This window comes from Myodes glareolus, chromosome 12, assembly GCF_982192425.1.
Source record: "Myodes glareolus chromosome 12, mMyoGla1.1, whole genome shotgun sequence".
Taxonomy (NCBI): Eukaryota; Metazoa; Chordata; class Mammalia; order Rodentia; family Cricetidae; genus Myodes; species Myodes glareolus.
Window position 1 is genome coordinate 44,330,543 of NC_142037.1, and position 16,864 is coordinate 44,347,406.

General features: G+C 41.1%; 1 protein-coding gene across 1 annotated transcript in view; it reads left to right on the forward strand.

The window, feature by feature from the left end:
- Window positions 1-16,864, forward strand: part of Vwa8 (von Willebrand factor A domain containing 8) — a 327,640-nt gene that overhangs the window by 180,827 nt on the left and 129,949 nt on the right. Inside the window, exon 22 of the mRNA XM_048422107.3 lies at window positions 15,346-15,421. Within this exon, the coding sequence (XP_048278064.1) occupies window positions 15,346-15,421 (76 nt within the window). The remainder of the gene's footprint in view (window positions 1-15,345; window positions 15,422-16,864) is intronic.

Below are 16,864 nucleotides of genomic sequence, written 5' to 3' on the forward strand. Positions count from 1 at the left end.
AATGCCTTGAAAAGATAATCCTTCAGCCGGCAATTACTGGACACAGAAAGAAGCAAGGGAATTAATATAATATAATGCACTTACGATGATGAAATTAGCATGGAGCAATTATAAAATAGCTGCTGTAAATATTTTCAAGTATTTTAAAAGAGAACTGAGCAAGAAGACAATAATTAGGAATTCTCAACCCAGAATGACAACCCTTAGAAAGGCAGCATCATATATCAGCAGCTAGAGTCTCAAAGGTGGGGCGAGAAGAGAACAGAAAAATACTTGACAAGATAACAAAAGTCCCTGAATTTGATGTAATAAGAGGAAATCACCAATAGCCCAATGCATCTCAGGTATGATAAACAGAAAAGGAAAACCACATCATAATCAGGTGGTGAAAACAAAGAAAGACTGTTAAAGCCACTGAAATTGAAAAGACACATTGCATATGAGGGTGCAGTGATAAAAATGACCGTTGGCTTCTTATGAGCAGTAAATATGAGACGATTCGATAAAATGGTTGCTGTGTTGAGTGAAAGTTTTGAGTAGCACATTCAGGAGAAATTCTCTGTAAATATAAAGGAAAAGTACAGACATTTTTAAAGCAACACATTTTCATCAACAAAGTTACGTAATGAAAGATTTTACAGTTTAGTATTTTCTATGGATAGGGATACAAAAATAGATCTTAATACAAAAATTTGTAGCAAGTAGTCACAAACAAAATCCAACGACAGGACCAGCAGGGCAGCTTACGAAAGCATTCACCTCATGAGAGCCAGGACCTGAGCTCAGTCCCTATTGTCCATGAGAACGTCGCAGATGGTGGTTTGTGCTTGCCATCCAGTGCTCTGAGGTGCAGGTAGGTAGTGGGACTTCCTGGCCAGCCATCCTAGTTTGCAAGACAAACTCCAAGCCAGTGAGAGCCGCTGTCTTAATAAATGCATGAGTAAGTAAATAAATAGAAATTTAAAATTATGAATATGTATCAGCACACACTAACACATACATACACATAACACTGATATGTAAAAGAATATTATTTGGGGAGATGGCTCAGTGATTATAGCATTTTGCCACACAAACAGCAGAGTTGGGATCCCTAGCCCCACATAAATGCCAGATACGATAGCCTACCTGTAATTCCAGCCCTTGACAGGCAGAGACGAGAGACCCAGAGCAAGCTGATGTTGGTAAATTTTCAGCTCAGTTGAGAGACCCTACCTCTGTGAGTAAGGTGGAGAGTAACCAAGGGAGACTACCAACGTCAGTCTTGGGCCTCAGCCAACACACGCACAGAAACAATTGTAAACATGCACACACATACACACACACACAATTATATGCAAAAAGGATGATGTATAGTAACCATATCCATGTAATCCCAGGAGTATAAGGTAAATAATGGCCCCACTTTTATTCCTGATTTTGTTATTGTTGTTTGTTGGTTGGTTTGTTTTTGAGACAAGTTCTCTCTGTCCTGGGATCAGCTATATAGATCAGACTGACCTCTCACTGGGAGAGATCTGCCTGCCTCTGCCTCCCAGTACATGGGTTACCTCTCTCAGGGTGATGTTTTCTAATTCATCCATTTGCATGCAAAATTCAAGATGTCATTTTCTTTACTGCTGATGAGTAGAACTCTAATGTGCAGATGTGCCACACCTTCTTTATTCATTCTTCAGTTGTCCTCTTTCATTTTAGTAGTTGCTGATTTTGTCTTTATTATTTTGTTCTTGTTTTTCTTTTGGACTTAATCTACTAGTTTAACTTCTAAATGCCTAAATCACCATTTTTCAGCCTTCAAATTGTAACATGTGCATTTAAGTCCCTGAGGGCACTTAGGTCTCAGGTCCTCTAAGCAAAGAGCATGGTCACAGTATTTGTGATGTCTCTGCTGTCCAGTATTTCAAAATAATAAAAATTTCAAAGCTAAAGTTTATAGTTTATTGCACCCATTGCTATATAATTGATGGATAATAGTGTTGCAAACAAAATGGGCATTCATTTTATCAGGGCCTAGGCATTTCTGTTCACAACATTAAATATTGAACTTTTTGTGTAGAGGTCTCACTAATTAGACTGCACTTCCCACTAATTTCATCATTGGGGTTTTTCCTTTACATACAGCATGGGGACTGCATTTCACATCAAGTTTAACATACACAGTTGCTTTGAGAGAAACATGAGTTTAAAGGACCTAAAGTAGCCACCTGAAAGGATGTTTCAGACTTCTCTGATGTGCAGATGATCACTTAAGATCTCTGCTGTGTTTATTGTGGCATCTTCTAATGGATATCTGATGTAACCACCTAATCGGTCCCACTGTTTGGTTTATGGATGTCGTGAACGAGATTAGTTACAAGAGCCATTCAGAACAATGCGATAAGTAAAGACGTGACACTCAGGGTGTTGTTGAGCAGGGTCTTAGGAGCTGTGCTCTGATGATGGCAGTGCATAAGCGAACACGCTAGCATTTCGTGTATTTGGTTGGACTCAAGATGTCTGAAGAGACTGACTTAAGAGAGTTAAGAGATTGATAGGTGCAGTTACTTTAATGGTATAAATTTCAACTGCAAGAGTCTATAGGGATATTTATTTATACAGGGATTTGTGAAGTATATTATTCATTTTTATGATCTTATGTTAATTTGACATGAAAGAAGACATTGAATATTTAACTAAAATAGTTCTTGAATAAAAATACATGTCTTTATTAAAATCAGATTAGCTGATTTTAGGTAGGGTGAGCTACCAAACTGTTTTTCATTTGCTACCCTTCAGCTATAAAGATGAAGGCCGGGGCCACATATCTACCATTTCTACTGTTACTCTTTGGCTGCTTCTCTTGTAGTGGTTTCGTAGAAATAGAGATCCGTGTCTCTAAGCGGAACTCTAACTTCTTATTGCAGTTCAACTGTCCCCACTGTGACAGTTATTCCCCAACCTATTCCAGATTGGATGATTCTGTATGTGAATATGAATCCACTTTCTCTAGTCATTCAGAGTTTGGTCCACGGGTGACTTCTAGGTCAGCCTCGCCTTTCATGCTGTTTTATCCTGAGCACAACCTTTGCTCTTTTCAACTTCTGTGCATCGCAGCCAGGTCGTACCACTTGATAGAAAGACTATGAGTCTGAGACAGCAAATTCTGTTTAAACTCCTTGAGTCCTGCTTTCTCTGTATATCATAGTAATTTCTCCCAGGGTGTCTAAGAAGATTAAAAATAAGAATATGTACAGCAGGCTTACCATGACGTCAGGCACTTGAAGATGAGCATCAGGCTAAACCAATAAATGTTCTGCTATTGGTTTACATCATACAGGTAGAATGTTCCTAGTCCACAAATCTAAGGTTTGAAATGCTCCAAAATCCATAATGTTTTGAAATCTGACATGACGTGACACGGAGAAGTGTTCTGGAGAAAGTGCTGCTCACACTGAGTCTTCAGGAATAATGGGCTCATGGGCCCAGCCAGGGCTAGGTGAAATCCTCCATGTGACGTAGTGAAGTTAAAAACAAGGTCATTTTGACTATAATCTATGGACTGATCAAAGTCAGGTTGAACTTAAATAACAGGGAACACTGGTGATTGATTTTAGGAATCCAAATAAAATTATTGGTCCTAACCAGCCCTATTGCTGAAGAGAATACGAAAACGGCATTTTCTGAAATGGGTTTAAATAGCTGGTTTTAGGATCCTTGATGACTATGTGGAAGGATTTCTTCCGAGGAGGGAGACTCCTTGACATGTGACCTGCAGTCATAGAGCCACACTTCATAGCTCTATGTACATGCAGAGATGCACATAGTAGGTGCAGTGGGTGCTGATTTGAAGTGACTTTGTCTCCTTGCACCTGGATCTCCAAGCTCACTCTGATCCATGATCAGCTTTCACTAACTAGAGGCACCCATAGCTGCTTGAGAATTAAGATCCCTTGCAACTCGGGCATCTCTAGACAAGGGACCTGACTCTGTTATATAGATGCTGTAACCAGTAAAACATTGTGGTTCATTATCTTTAAACCATTTGCCTTTTCTCGGTTATGTTTTTAAATTTTCCTCTTGTAAAACCAAATGAAGTATAGTTTGTAACAAGTAAGTGTAAAACTCTACTGTTGGCCCCTTTAGAATCAAATGTCCTGGAGTGAGTCCACTTACAGAGCACAGCATTATCAACACAGAGGGCTGTCCTCGGGCTGAGGAGAACAGAATGGGACAGCACACATTGACATTCATGAAGCCCCAGGGGCAGATAGAAAGAAGTATTGGTAGAAAATAGAAAAGGGCCACACTTCATTGAGGTCTCATGGGAAAAAGTAGGACTGAGCCATCACATCTGCCATTCTTAGCTGTGAAAAGAGTGGTCCAGAGCTGGGACAGGTCACATGGCAGCTGCTGCTGAGGACATCTGGGAGTTCCTGTGTCTCAGCTTCCCCTTTATACATGTGAACACCCTATTTTAGAAACAGTAGCTGCTGAATGGTAGTTCTTCTGCTCAGTGTCTGCCAGTGCCTCCATTCAACAACACGGGTTTGATAGTGCCTCAAATGGCTATGTGCAGACCTTTGGGTTTGTAATTGGTTTTGACTTGTCTCTGGTTGATTTCCAATTCCTATATTATGTCTTTCATGAGAATACATGTAGCATATGGAGATGGTTAGTATTATCAACATCACAAATTCTAGGGTCGCCTAAGAGAAGGGCACACCTGTGGAGGATTGTCTGTGTTAATTTACCCTCCTGATCTGTAAGGGATATTGTCCTGTGTTCATTGATGTGGGATGGCCTATCTTGATTGTGGATGGATCCATTCCCTAGAAGAGGATCCGGCTGGATAAAATGGAGAAGGCAGCTGAGTGAGTTGCTTTCTCTTTCTGGTTCCTTAATGGACCAGCTGTTCCTGCCACCGTAGGTTCCCACCATGATGAACTGTACCCCTGAACGCTGAGCCACAATAAGCCCGGTAGCCCGTAAGCTGCTCCTATCACAGTATTTTCTCATAGCACAGTTGCATATAAAATAGATACTGTCAAGCCTGCTTCTAACCTGCTTTTAGCCTGTTGCTGGCTGCTGTTCACCATGTGCTTATGAATTCTGTGACTATCTCTGTTTTAAGTGAGCTGGTGAGGCAAAGGGAGGTTAAAGTTGGCTGAGCTCACATAGTTAGCATGGCGTAGTCTGGCTTCAGCTCTTCTCTTGACTTCATTGTACTGATCATACAGTAAAGCTATTGAGCAGCTAATGCTCATATTCTGGACTCTACGTATGGTCACACAGTCGGTTAAATACTAGCATCACATTTCTAATATTTCCTCAGCTTGATCCCAGACTATTTCCCTAGGGTTTTTCCATTTTTATCAATAATACTGTCCTCATTAGATTTTTCTCTAATGCTTTCTTGACAGCTCCTCCAGGTTGTTACATGAACTTTACCTATCACGCCTCCTATGAGGTGTGTCACCAGCAAATCTCCTGGTCCTCTCTTCTGTCTGCCAGGGGATTTACAAAACCATTAGCCAAAGCTGCCTTTTGCTGCTGTTCTCCCAAGCAGCGGCTGCCTCATGGTACCTTCTGGCTGTGTTTCTAGCCTCTTAGTTGTGGCCTACAGAGGTTGAGGAGTCAGACACAGACCCTGGCACTGGTCCCCACCATGTAGCTCACTCTCTGGTGTTTTGTAAAAGCAGGCTGGGAAGATGAGGCGCCTGCGTGACCAGCTCATCCCAAGGTCTGAATGACAAGTTTGAGAACCACAGGTGCAGTCTCTTTTGCGGTCTTGTTATCCCTCGCCACCAGAGCACAGTAGAGTCTGAGAAAAGCCTCAGAAATACAAAAGAAAACATAAATAATAACACAGAACTGAATTTTTCATCCAGCTTTAAGAACTATTTATATTTTCTAAATTTAGTGATGTACTTCCTGTTATAGGAATAGAATACTGTGACTATACCTGTCCCCACTGTAGCCAGTGCCTCCAGCCTCTCTCCCCTTAAGTCAGTCATTATTAGAATTAAATTTGTTAATTCGTTCTTTTTAAATTCAAGCAAAATTTTTTAAATGTTTTGAAGCAGTTCTTAAAGACAGGGTCTCGTTATGTACCGCTGACTGACCTGGACCTGGCTGACTTCAAGCTCCAGAGGATCTTCTGGTCTCTGCCTCCTGGTGCTAGGGGTTGATGGTGTCCACTACCACATCTGGGTCCCTGGTTGGCATTATAAAATCACTGCTATTCCAATGAAGGAGGCAAGCAAATATTTTTAATCTTTCATAAAATAAAAACGGTGAACTCCGCATTAAACATTTTCTGGTCTCGGATTGTCTGAACATGTTTTGATATCATGTCCCAACCACTTCTCTGCTGTCTCCTCTCGGGTCTTTCCAGCCAGTTCCTTGTAGCGTCCATGCAGAGCAAGGAAAGACTGGTACTAGTACGTGATGCCTAACCGCTCCCAGCTCACGTAGGTGACTCATGGTTTTGTTTTGTTTTAAAAAGCATGGAGTTCCTTAAGTGACAACTGTTGTTGAGATGGTGGCAGCAGTGACAAAATGAGCAGAAGGTATTTAGTGTACGTTGCTGGGATTTCTCAGCGCACAGTTCTGTGAAGAAGTTCCTATGAACCAAGATGTGTCTGTATATAATGTTTTATACGGGAAGAATCAATGGCATTGCTGCAAATGTAGAAAATATTGCTGCTTCCAGTTGGTCAGCAAGCACCTTAAATGGGTTCTCCTGAAGCTGAGCCAGAGATAAGAATGTTTGAGTAAGTGATTTCTGATGGATGGTTTTTATAGGGAACCCACAGGGAGTGGAAATGGTGTAGAAAATTTAAATAATCATGTGACAGCGAGTTAATAGAGACTAATGAAGTGGAATTTGAACCCTGAAAGGCTATCAGCAGTGACTTCACTTCATAAATACAGTAGAATTTTTCTTGTATTTTGACAACTGTGTCTAGTCTAGAGATTTAGTGGGTGAATTGATTCAATGTGGGATGGATCTGTAATACTAGTCCTTAAAGTCACAGTGACCACAGGGTCACTTGGAGGCAGAAGCAGGTGGAGATCTGTAAGTTGAGGCCATGCTCTATGTCGTGAGTTACAACCAGGGCCATATAGAGAGACCCTGTCCTAAAAAATAAGAAAAATAGAAAGAAAAAAAAAACTTGGGCTAGTGACTCTTTAAGGTTCCCAGCCAAAAGCTAAAGGAAACAGGTCTAGATAGCATCACCTGTGGATATAACAGACGTTAGTTCATTCTGTATCTCTGCCCTGGTCTGCTGTTGCCTCCTGATTAGAAACACAGTCTCTATTCTGTCCTCACACTGTCCAGACAGTGGAGCTGACCGTTCTCTGTCCCATGTGGAACTTGTGACTCCTATAGCCAGCAGCAAGTCCACACCACACCGAACTTTCCTGCAGAAAAAGTTCTTAGTGCTTACCCACTCTTTGCTCTTTTGCCACCACTCAGCCAAAGAGAAAGTAGAGAGCAGAGTAAGCCTTGGGTAACCGGGGAGACTAAAGGCATTTCTTCTGCGCAGTGCCTGTGTGACCTGTTCTTCAGCTATTGATACAAGCTAACTTTAGGCTGCCTAAGTGTATCAGTCACATTGTTTGTACCAAAATAGTTCTCTTTAACTTTTAATGAGAACAAAATGTCCTTTTGAATTATCAACAAATAAAAATGAAGATTTATTTTAAGGTATTTTTCAGTTTTATCTTGTGGTTCTTTATTTATTTTTGTATGTTCCAAAATGTATCTTTTCAAGACAGCTTTTGTTGATGGTAAGCTTAGGGCCCCTAACCTAGGAGCAGTTCTGCTAGTGCACCTGTCCTTCTTTATCACAGTTCCATGTCCTGTCCCCTATTTCCCACTGAACACTGAGCCTCCTAAGGGCAGCAGTATGTTAGCTGCCTATTTCCAGCACAAGAGCTGCACAGCATTCTGGGAAGTTTGTTGTATAGATGACTCGGTGTCAATTCCCACCTATTCATCTTTGTGACACCCCTTTGGAGACTCTTTCCTCTGAAATAGGGAGACATAAGGCCATCTATGGGCAGCTTCTGGCCTGAGGTTAGAACTCTGGGTGCCCTGAGAGGTAACTGTGCATGTCTGGCCAACTCTCCTTCCTCTACACAGCTGACTTTTTCAGTGTGGGTACCTAGGCATCCCCTGACTTCTCTGACTCCTGTGTGTTTATCTATTGCACTGTCTGGAAGCTCCTCCTATCCATCCCTGCCCGGTACAGTCATATTCTTTATCAAAGACCTGTCCTCTCCACCAGAATTAATGATATTTCTTCTGGGTCCCCATTGAGCTCTGTTTTCTTTTCCTTTTTTTAAAAAAGTCTTATTATAGCTGGCATTCCTCCTATAAATCTAGGAGAGATTTCCTAGGAGGTGGGAGGACTTCTCAGTCCCAGAATGGCACAGCCATGTGACACGGTATAAAGGTGCTTTTGCTGCCAGGCCCCCACAGTGCTGACCCTCACACTGAAACCACTGCTGATTAAGCCACTCATTTCCTTCATTTGGGGTTTAATAAATAATATGAGAGATACAAACAAATACTCTCAGATGATGCAATTTTAAGATAAAACATGACATGCAAAACAGCAAAACTCACACAAATGTGGCCAGAGAGTCCCTGCTTTTCTGCCCTGTGATCCCCCTAAGGGCATCTGCATTTTCCCCTCAGCATTGAAATGCCCCAAGAACAGTGGAGCTGGAGTAGACTGATTTTTACCACTAAAAGCAGTGTCTCCCTTTGTGAGCATCTACCATGAAATGGCAGGTAGACTGGACGGCTCAAACAACACTCATTTCTTTGCATACCTTCTTCTGTCCTGCGTGGCTTTAGCCTGGCCCCTTGAGACTGGCATATGTACAACCAGAACAATAGGAATTTTTTTCCAGTTAATAAACCGTCAGGAATTAGGATAATAAATATTTGATGGGTTATATATTGTATCAAATACTCGATTCATAAAAGCACAACTTATATAGTTATTTAGGTAATATATACTACAAAAAATATGTACTTCAGGTTACTAACCAAAAGAGACCTCCGTAACCAGCTCTCTGGAGAGCATGCCTATTCTAGTAGGCACAGTGCAGCAGGCTTGTTGATCAAAAGTTTGCCCTGATGATCAAAATACTTTTAAACTCTTATGTCTTTGACTGGCCCATGACAAAATCCCTTAATATTTAGCCTCATGTTAGATCTAGTTCACACCACACTTGGGGTACATTTTACATCAGTTTGTTGCAAAGAACTAGGATGTAAGTTTATCAAAGGAGGATTTTTTTTTTGCCTGTTTTTATGTGTACGTGTATGTGTGTGCACAAGCACACACAGGAGTACGTGAGTGTGGAGGTAAGTCAACTTCCAAAGGCATTATCCCCTTCACTTTTGGAGAGAGGTTCGCTTACTGGCCAGGGACTTGCCAACGAGGCTAGACTAGTTGGCTAACAAGTCCCAGAGTTTGTCTTGTCTCTGCTTCTCCAGTGCTGGGACTGTAAATGCATGTCACCTTACCCGCCTTTTTGCTTTGTTTTGGGGGAAATTTTATAATTTATTTGCCCACTGCTTAGAAGTTTGCGCCATCCCAGCAGATCCAGTCCTGCAGAGTCGCTACTCCTTTGGTTCCTACCCAAGCTCCAGCTCCCTTTTTTCTGGCACCAGTGTTGGCAATCGCAGTCCCCTGACCGTCATTCCGTTGTCGAGCTCCCATTTGCTACAGGTCTTTTGGGGTCATTCTTCTTTCTGACGAATCATGAACCATGCTGAAGCCATTTATCTTGCCACCACTTTTCTGAAATCAAATACAAAGATAGCACACGGCGTGGTCGTCTGCATGCATTTTGGTCAGCTTTTCTGGAATCTGCCTTTGGTACTGGTTCCTTTCCAGAGTGAAGGGCATTCACGGCCATTTGTTTCCTCTGGAGCGGACATTAGTCATGAAGTTGCTGTGTCATTTATGATGGCAGCCCTTGAGCAGCCAAGGAAGAAAAGAGCCACACCAGCTTCTTCTTCTGAGGGCTCTGTGGGACTGAGCTTACTTAGGTCCTCATGCTGGCAAATGAATCATCTACGCCCGCTACTGTTTGTTAGAATATTTCTCCAATAAAGCCACACCTGTTACTACAAATGCAGTAAATCATTCCTGAAAGACTACTGAATATCATGACATGAAAATTTGCTCATTTTTCCTCATAAGCGTGTAAATTAGAATATACCAGTCTATGTTCTGATAGATTTGTCCAGTGAACAAAGCATTTATCAGCCTTAGCCCCCTGATCACCTCTGAGCACCACTTTTCATCTTGTTCTTACCTCAGCCTTCTAATCCTTTCTATGCTGACTAGAAAGGAGCTGTCCTACATCTTTCACTTTTGTCTGGAAAAGAGAAGTGAAGTGCCTGCCAAAAAGCAAAGAGCAACACTACAATTTCTCAACCAAGAAATCTAGTTTTCAGAGTAAAAGACCCAATTATCTACGCACCATTTGAGCAGAGTTTTTATTTCTAAAGACTGAGCAATTTGCAAAATTTTCCTAGTTTGTGGAAAATACTTGTCATGGCTTCAATTAATGGTAGGATTTCTAGTGCAATTCTAGAAGGACAAGGAAATATGGTAGTGATAGTCTAGGCCAATTTGAAGTGTTTGGCTGCCACGAGGTGACTGTTTTAGTTCACGTTCTTCCTGCTGTTTCCAGCAAGTACCTAACCAAGAACTGCAAAGTGTCATGTCCTAGTAATGACTTTGAAAAAAAATAATAATCACCCCGCCCCAGTGTCTTGCCATCATGGTGTGTTAGGACTTTTTGGCATCTAGATTGTCAGTAAAGAGATTGTCAGTAAAGAGTGAGTGGCATTGGATAAACTATGTGTTCTCTAAGGGCAGGAGTCTTTTCAGCATTTGACAGGAATAAAAACTTGTTTTATTTTATGAAGGACTTTTCTTTATAAGCATCAAGAAAGCTCAAGCACTGTGGTAGTGTTCATCCCTACCCCCGGTTCCCTTGTTTTCCTCTCAGATTTCATTCTTTTTCTCTATTATATTTTCTTATGATCTACATTAATTACCTCTAGATATGAGCTGCCTTGGGCTTTTAGAGTCTTGAGTGGTTGACCACGCCAGATGTATTCAGATGTAGTCTGATGCTATTTTTAAAATTGCATTAATCATAGTCTTGTTTTTGTCTTTCTTTTGTATTCATTGGCACATTGTTTTTAACAAGGACTGTATCTATTTGAAAGCCCAAGGAAATTTTTTTCCTAATATAGCAAGATAAATTTACATATCACAGGAGAAGCCATATGCATCTACTATCCAGTAGAAGGACACTGTATCTGTAAATGGTTAACCTTAAACTTATTAACATCATCTCCACATAAGTACCTCCCTGTTTCATAAGGCAGGCTTGTACAAGACTGGGCCTGCCAGCAGCTGGCCTGGATCAGGAGGGACTCATGATAAAACGCTGATACTGGAGGAAGTGGGCGAAGGGAGAGTTGTTGTCTCCAGCTCTTTATCCCCTGGTGACCCCACCAGGTTCCGGTGGACGTTCCAGCCTGTGGCCACACGGACAGCCTGGTCGGAATCAGTGAGAATTTGGGAAGGAAGAGATGGTGATTGAGAAGTAAGCAGATGAGATGAGAAGAAGCAGAATGCTTTGTATATGGGTGAAAATGTCCAGGAACAAATTTAATCAATAAAAGAAAATTATGTTCTTGATGATGTCGAAAGTCTTCACTTGAAAAGTATCTAATCTCAGTCAGGTATTGCAATTCACACCTTTAATCCCAACACTCCAGAGGCAGAGGCAGTTGGAGCTCTTATGATTTGGGACTTCCAGGCCAGCAAAGACTTGGAACATACTGAGACACTCTGTCTCCAAAATTAAAAAAAAAAACTTATTTAGTAATATTATTAGTATCTTATTAATAAAATTACCATTTAGTTGTACTTCCAGGTCACCCCTGTGTTTAAAATGCTAAGGAAATCTGTGTTCGTTACCTCTCCCGAGCACTCTGTTTTCTGATCTCATGTTTGACTCTCAGTCTGAGTGTTCTGTGCACACTGATTGCAGGTGCTGGAAGAGGGGTCAGCTTTTGAAGCTCTTAGGCCTTCTCTTTTTCTTTCGCCCTCAGGTTTGACTATATTTTTCTAAGAAAAAAACTACCATAAATCTCTCAAAATGCATCTCATTAAAATACCTTGAAAATAAATATCTTTAATATGTTTTGCTCCTCAGTGAATTAGAACATAGCTTTGTATACTTTACAAACAACATTGCAGAGCAAATTACATTTGCTCTCCAGAGACCAGCCCTCTCCTCAGAGGCTAATTCCCCATAACTGCCCCCAACAGAACTCAGCCCCCTCCCCGGGGGGTTTTCCTCATTTTAACAAAGTCCTGATCTGTTCATAATTTAATTATTTTTATTGCATCTGGAGTCATTTCTTAAGTCAACTACTGCATATTAACAAGTTCGACTTCAAAAAGGACTAAAATTACCGTTAATGAAAATTAGTTTAGCATACTATTTCTTTGTGCCACCACTACTGGCATAAACTTTGATAGAAAAGTTTACTGTACTTTGTAAACGAGTAAGAAGCAGGACCAACTGGTGATAGCACAAGCACCAACAATTAGCTGAACATTTAGTAATTGATGAGTATTACCAGTAGCTAGAAAGCCATCTCTGTTAAAAGTTGGGCTAAGGAAGCTGGCTGAGATGAGGTTTAGCTTTTCTTCTCCTTGGTGGTGTTGAAATTGTTGACTCTAAACTTTTATTAGCTTATATTCAAAGCTGTTTTTGAAAGAAACAAGTCAAAACAGTTTTGAAATTGCTGTATTCTCTTCAAGTCATTGTTTTGTATGTGTAGGATTAACATGCTTGACCCAAGATACTCATAATGAGGAGCAATGATTTAAATCTAATACTCTGAAAAAAAATCATTGTATTATAATTAGGAATCTTTTCATGTGCTGTATGCATCACAGCAAGTGTCTGGTTATTTACTGATTTTACTGTTAGTTTATTTACTTAAAAGTTTATAATGAGATGTCATAGAAATTCAGCTCTTCTCTTACTATATTAGGTACCATGCAGAACAGAGTACATTCTCCCTCCAACACGCATGCACACATGCACACATGTGCGCACATACACAGTACATCCAGCACATTACTGGACTAAGTACAAGCCAACCAGAGTTGCATGCTTACTCTGTTCACTTATTTTACTAGCCTTTCCTCTCCCTTGGATGTGCCAGATGGAAGTACCAGTAGTACAGCAGCACACACACTGACTTTGTCCTATACTCTTGTTTCCCATCACCCCCATCCTCATCGTAGTCGCCTTTGGAGATCATGTGATATGTGCTTATTTCCTGAACAACAAAACCCCGCATATTTTTTTCTTCCAGCACTGAGTCTTTAATAAAATGAAATTTGACAAGTTGTGTACTATCAGATTTCAAGCATTTATAGAGCAATTTCATTTGCCTTTTCAAAAATAGAATTTACTGATGGAAGGTACTATAAGCACTGTCTTTGTTCAGTAACTAACTCTCCATCCACTGACAGTGATGCAGGAATTTCTTGTTCCTTTTTGGTACTGGAAGGTGTCAAGTTATTGCCCTTAAAATATGTGAGAAATCCAGTATGCCGCTGGAAAAATCTGTGTGAACGAGTATTTTTCCTTTCTCCGCCCACCCTCTCCTCTAGTGCTAGAATATTAATGTGGATTTAAGTCAGCTAATGAAACTTTGTTCTTAATTTATTCAAAACTGGAAATTAATTGTCATCAAAAGATAGTTTAAAAAGTGACTGGCAGTGAATACAGAAATTTGATATACAACAGCATACTATAATGTCTCACAAAAAAATGTTGAAAAGTGCCAATTACTTGCCAGAATATATTTTTCACTCTTCTTTATATTGCCTAGGACATTTTAATTTGATTTTTAATAAAGACAAAACCATGATTCTTTGTGATGTGGAGGAAGCAGTGAACTCTGGGGTCAAACCATGATCATGGGAGCTGGCAAAGGGTCAAGATAGGCCAGAGCTAAGGGGTTAACACAAGAAATCCATTGCCTGTCATATTAAGAGAACTCTGACAAGCTGTATGTAAGATAAAGTCTATAGATTAGAAAGATTCATAATTATATTGCCATGAAGCTGGTCCAGCCCTGTTACATGAAAACTATTATAGAGAAGTTACCTGCTACTATAGAAAGTCTAGATTCAGCTCACCTGGAATAAAGGATAGACGTAAGCCATGAACTCCGAGTACTGTGCCTAGTCAACCCCAGATATACCTTGCTGACATCACTGTTTTTTCTAAGATGGACTTAAAGGCCATCAGTACCATTCCTTGCCTCCTAGATGCACATGGCAAATTTTTAAGTTTGCAGTAAAGTTTGGCATTTGGGTTTAAGTTTCATAGATTTATTACAGAACCACGGTGTGAAGTTTTCAATACAGGCAGTGTCTTATACATAGCTGATGCTCAAGAGAGCGCAGCTGGAGAGTTGTTGCTTATTTCGAGTAAGCAGCAGGGTTCTTTGAAAGATCTCTTTGGACTCTTAGAGATACTGGTTACATTTTATTTTATGTGATTTCATTGTGTAGCATGGTCAGATTGGCCATAGACCTTTTCATTATTAAGATACAATGTGTGTAGAGTGTAAAGACATACAATTGCTTACCTTGAAAATGTTAGAACGTACGTATATATTGCCTGCAACACTGCGCATGGCTGATAGGAACTTTACGGGTCATCAGAAAAGAGACTCGGAGCATAGATAACTTGATGTTAACATTTTTCAAGACCCCCCAACTTAAAGGAAGGCCAGACAAATAGTAAAAGAATAGCTTTGAAATAATATGGTACAAAGCCTTGGATTTCATCTCCAACTCTTCAAAATCCTGTGAAGTCATTGTGTTCATCAAGGAGCGTGAAAGTCTGGCCTTTGCCCCGGATGGCAGATTGGGCGGGATGTAATGTTCATAGATTAATCAGCCAGGGTAACAAACTGATCATCAAGTTCTATGTAGCATAAACATTCTTTGTAATATATAGTAATAGAAACATATAGTGAAACCGTTACAAATAGGATTGCTTGAGGGGGGGAAGATTTGGTAACTCTATTAATTTCTAGACCCTTCAGACTTATCCTGTCAACAGAATGTTCTTGCTGGCTGAACTTACTCAGTGCTTTGGGGTTTTTTTGGGAGGGGGAAGCAGGATGATGAACAAATTTAAAGATTTACTCATTATTTATTCATGTTCAAACATTGGCTTATTTCTGTCCTGACTATGACATGTTTGGTTTGACTTCAGGGACACCACGGTGCAGACGCTGACCCTGCAGCCCTCGGTGAAAGATGGACTGATTGTGTATGAGGACTCCCCTCTGGTCAGTAAGCGATGGTACAGATGATTTAAAGTGTGTCAGCCTACGGGTGGGTCAATTATCTGAGCACGAGTGTGTATCATTTTAGGTGCCTGTTTCTGTATAACTGGAGCACTGCCTGCATCATTTTCGATATGCTCCTCTGTCAAGATGAGGTTTTTGGGAAAGGAGCAAGTTCTCTTACTGCTTTCCCTCCTGAGTAAGACACTCAGGGACTGGCAGGGATCCTCTGCTTGTTTTCTGAGGCTTCTTAAAAGTCTCTTGTTCTAAACTAACAGACCACTAGCCTGTGTTTGGGGAAACTGAGAGGAACTGACTCTGCTCAGACTCAAATCTAAGCCTGACCACAGAGCTGCCCAGCAGACAGCTGTCATGGCGCTGTCATGGGCCAGGCCCAAGGCTGGGGACTTTGGGATCTGTGCCAGAAGTCTTCAGGGTTGAGCCCAGCTCTTCTCTGAACAGAGATGTGTTACAGATAGGAGCCACATCTTTTCTGTTCTTTAATTTAGCTCATTTTTACCTTAAATTAAAAAAACCCTTATCAAGTCTTTGAGAATACAGGTATGTAATGTGATAAAGAAGCATCCTTTATCTATTTCCGTAAAATCATGTGCAGCAGAACAATTTTATGTGGTCCACTAGGTTGTAGGTTATTAGTTAGTATCTCTTTTAGGAAGAAGTTTTAGGTTTATGTTGAAATGCACAGAGCCTTCTTAAGAGCATGAGAAGTCTGGCAAGGGCAGGGTGGGTCTACAGCCTCATCGTTCTTCTCAGGGCCCTCTTCCCATGGTCACCCGAGACCTGGGGTGCTTGTCTCCCTTTCTCCCTTCCCATCCAGACGCTCTATAGATTGTGCTCTCCATAAGATCGGTCCAATACTTTTATCTGCGTGTTTCCATGCCCACTTCAACCACTTTCCCAAACTCTCCATTCTGTGTGTTCTGCCAAGTTCAGGACCCTGAAGCGGAGCTCAGTGCTCCGTTTTCATCACGTCAGAACTCACACATGTGTAGTTCTGTCCTGTTACTTGGGGAGGTGAGGTGCATATTTCCTGGTCTGGAAACCCATTGCTTAGCAGTCGGAACCCAGTCTCCCTTGCTGTGCCTTTCCTGATATTTACTGTCCTAGAGACGTATAGGCTCTCCATCTTCACTCTTCCCCGGATGCAGTCTGTCCACTGATTTCCTTTGCCTTGAATGCCCACCTCCTCCGATCAAAGGGTGACAGTATTTGATGATCTGTAACAAGCAGTTTCCAAACTGTACAGTGACTGTTATGTCACACGACTCCCGCTCTCTGTGGCACTTCATCTACGTACTTCGTCCTTGAAGTCTCCCCTGGTCTAGGGTGTGAGATGTGGTCGGCAATGCTGTTAGTAACTCTGTGATGCTGCTGTTGCAGATGGCTACTGTGCCTGTACCTTACAGCCAACTGTGGCAGATTCAA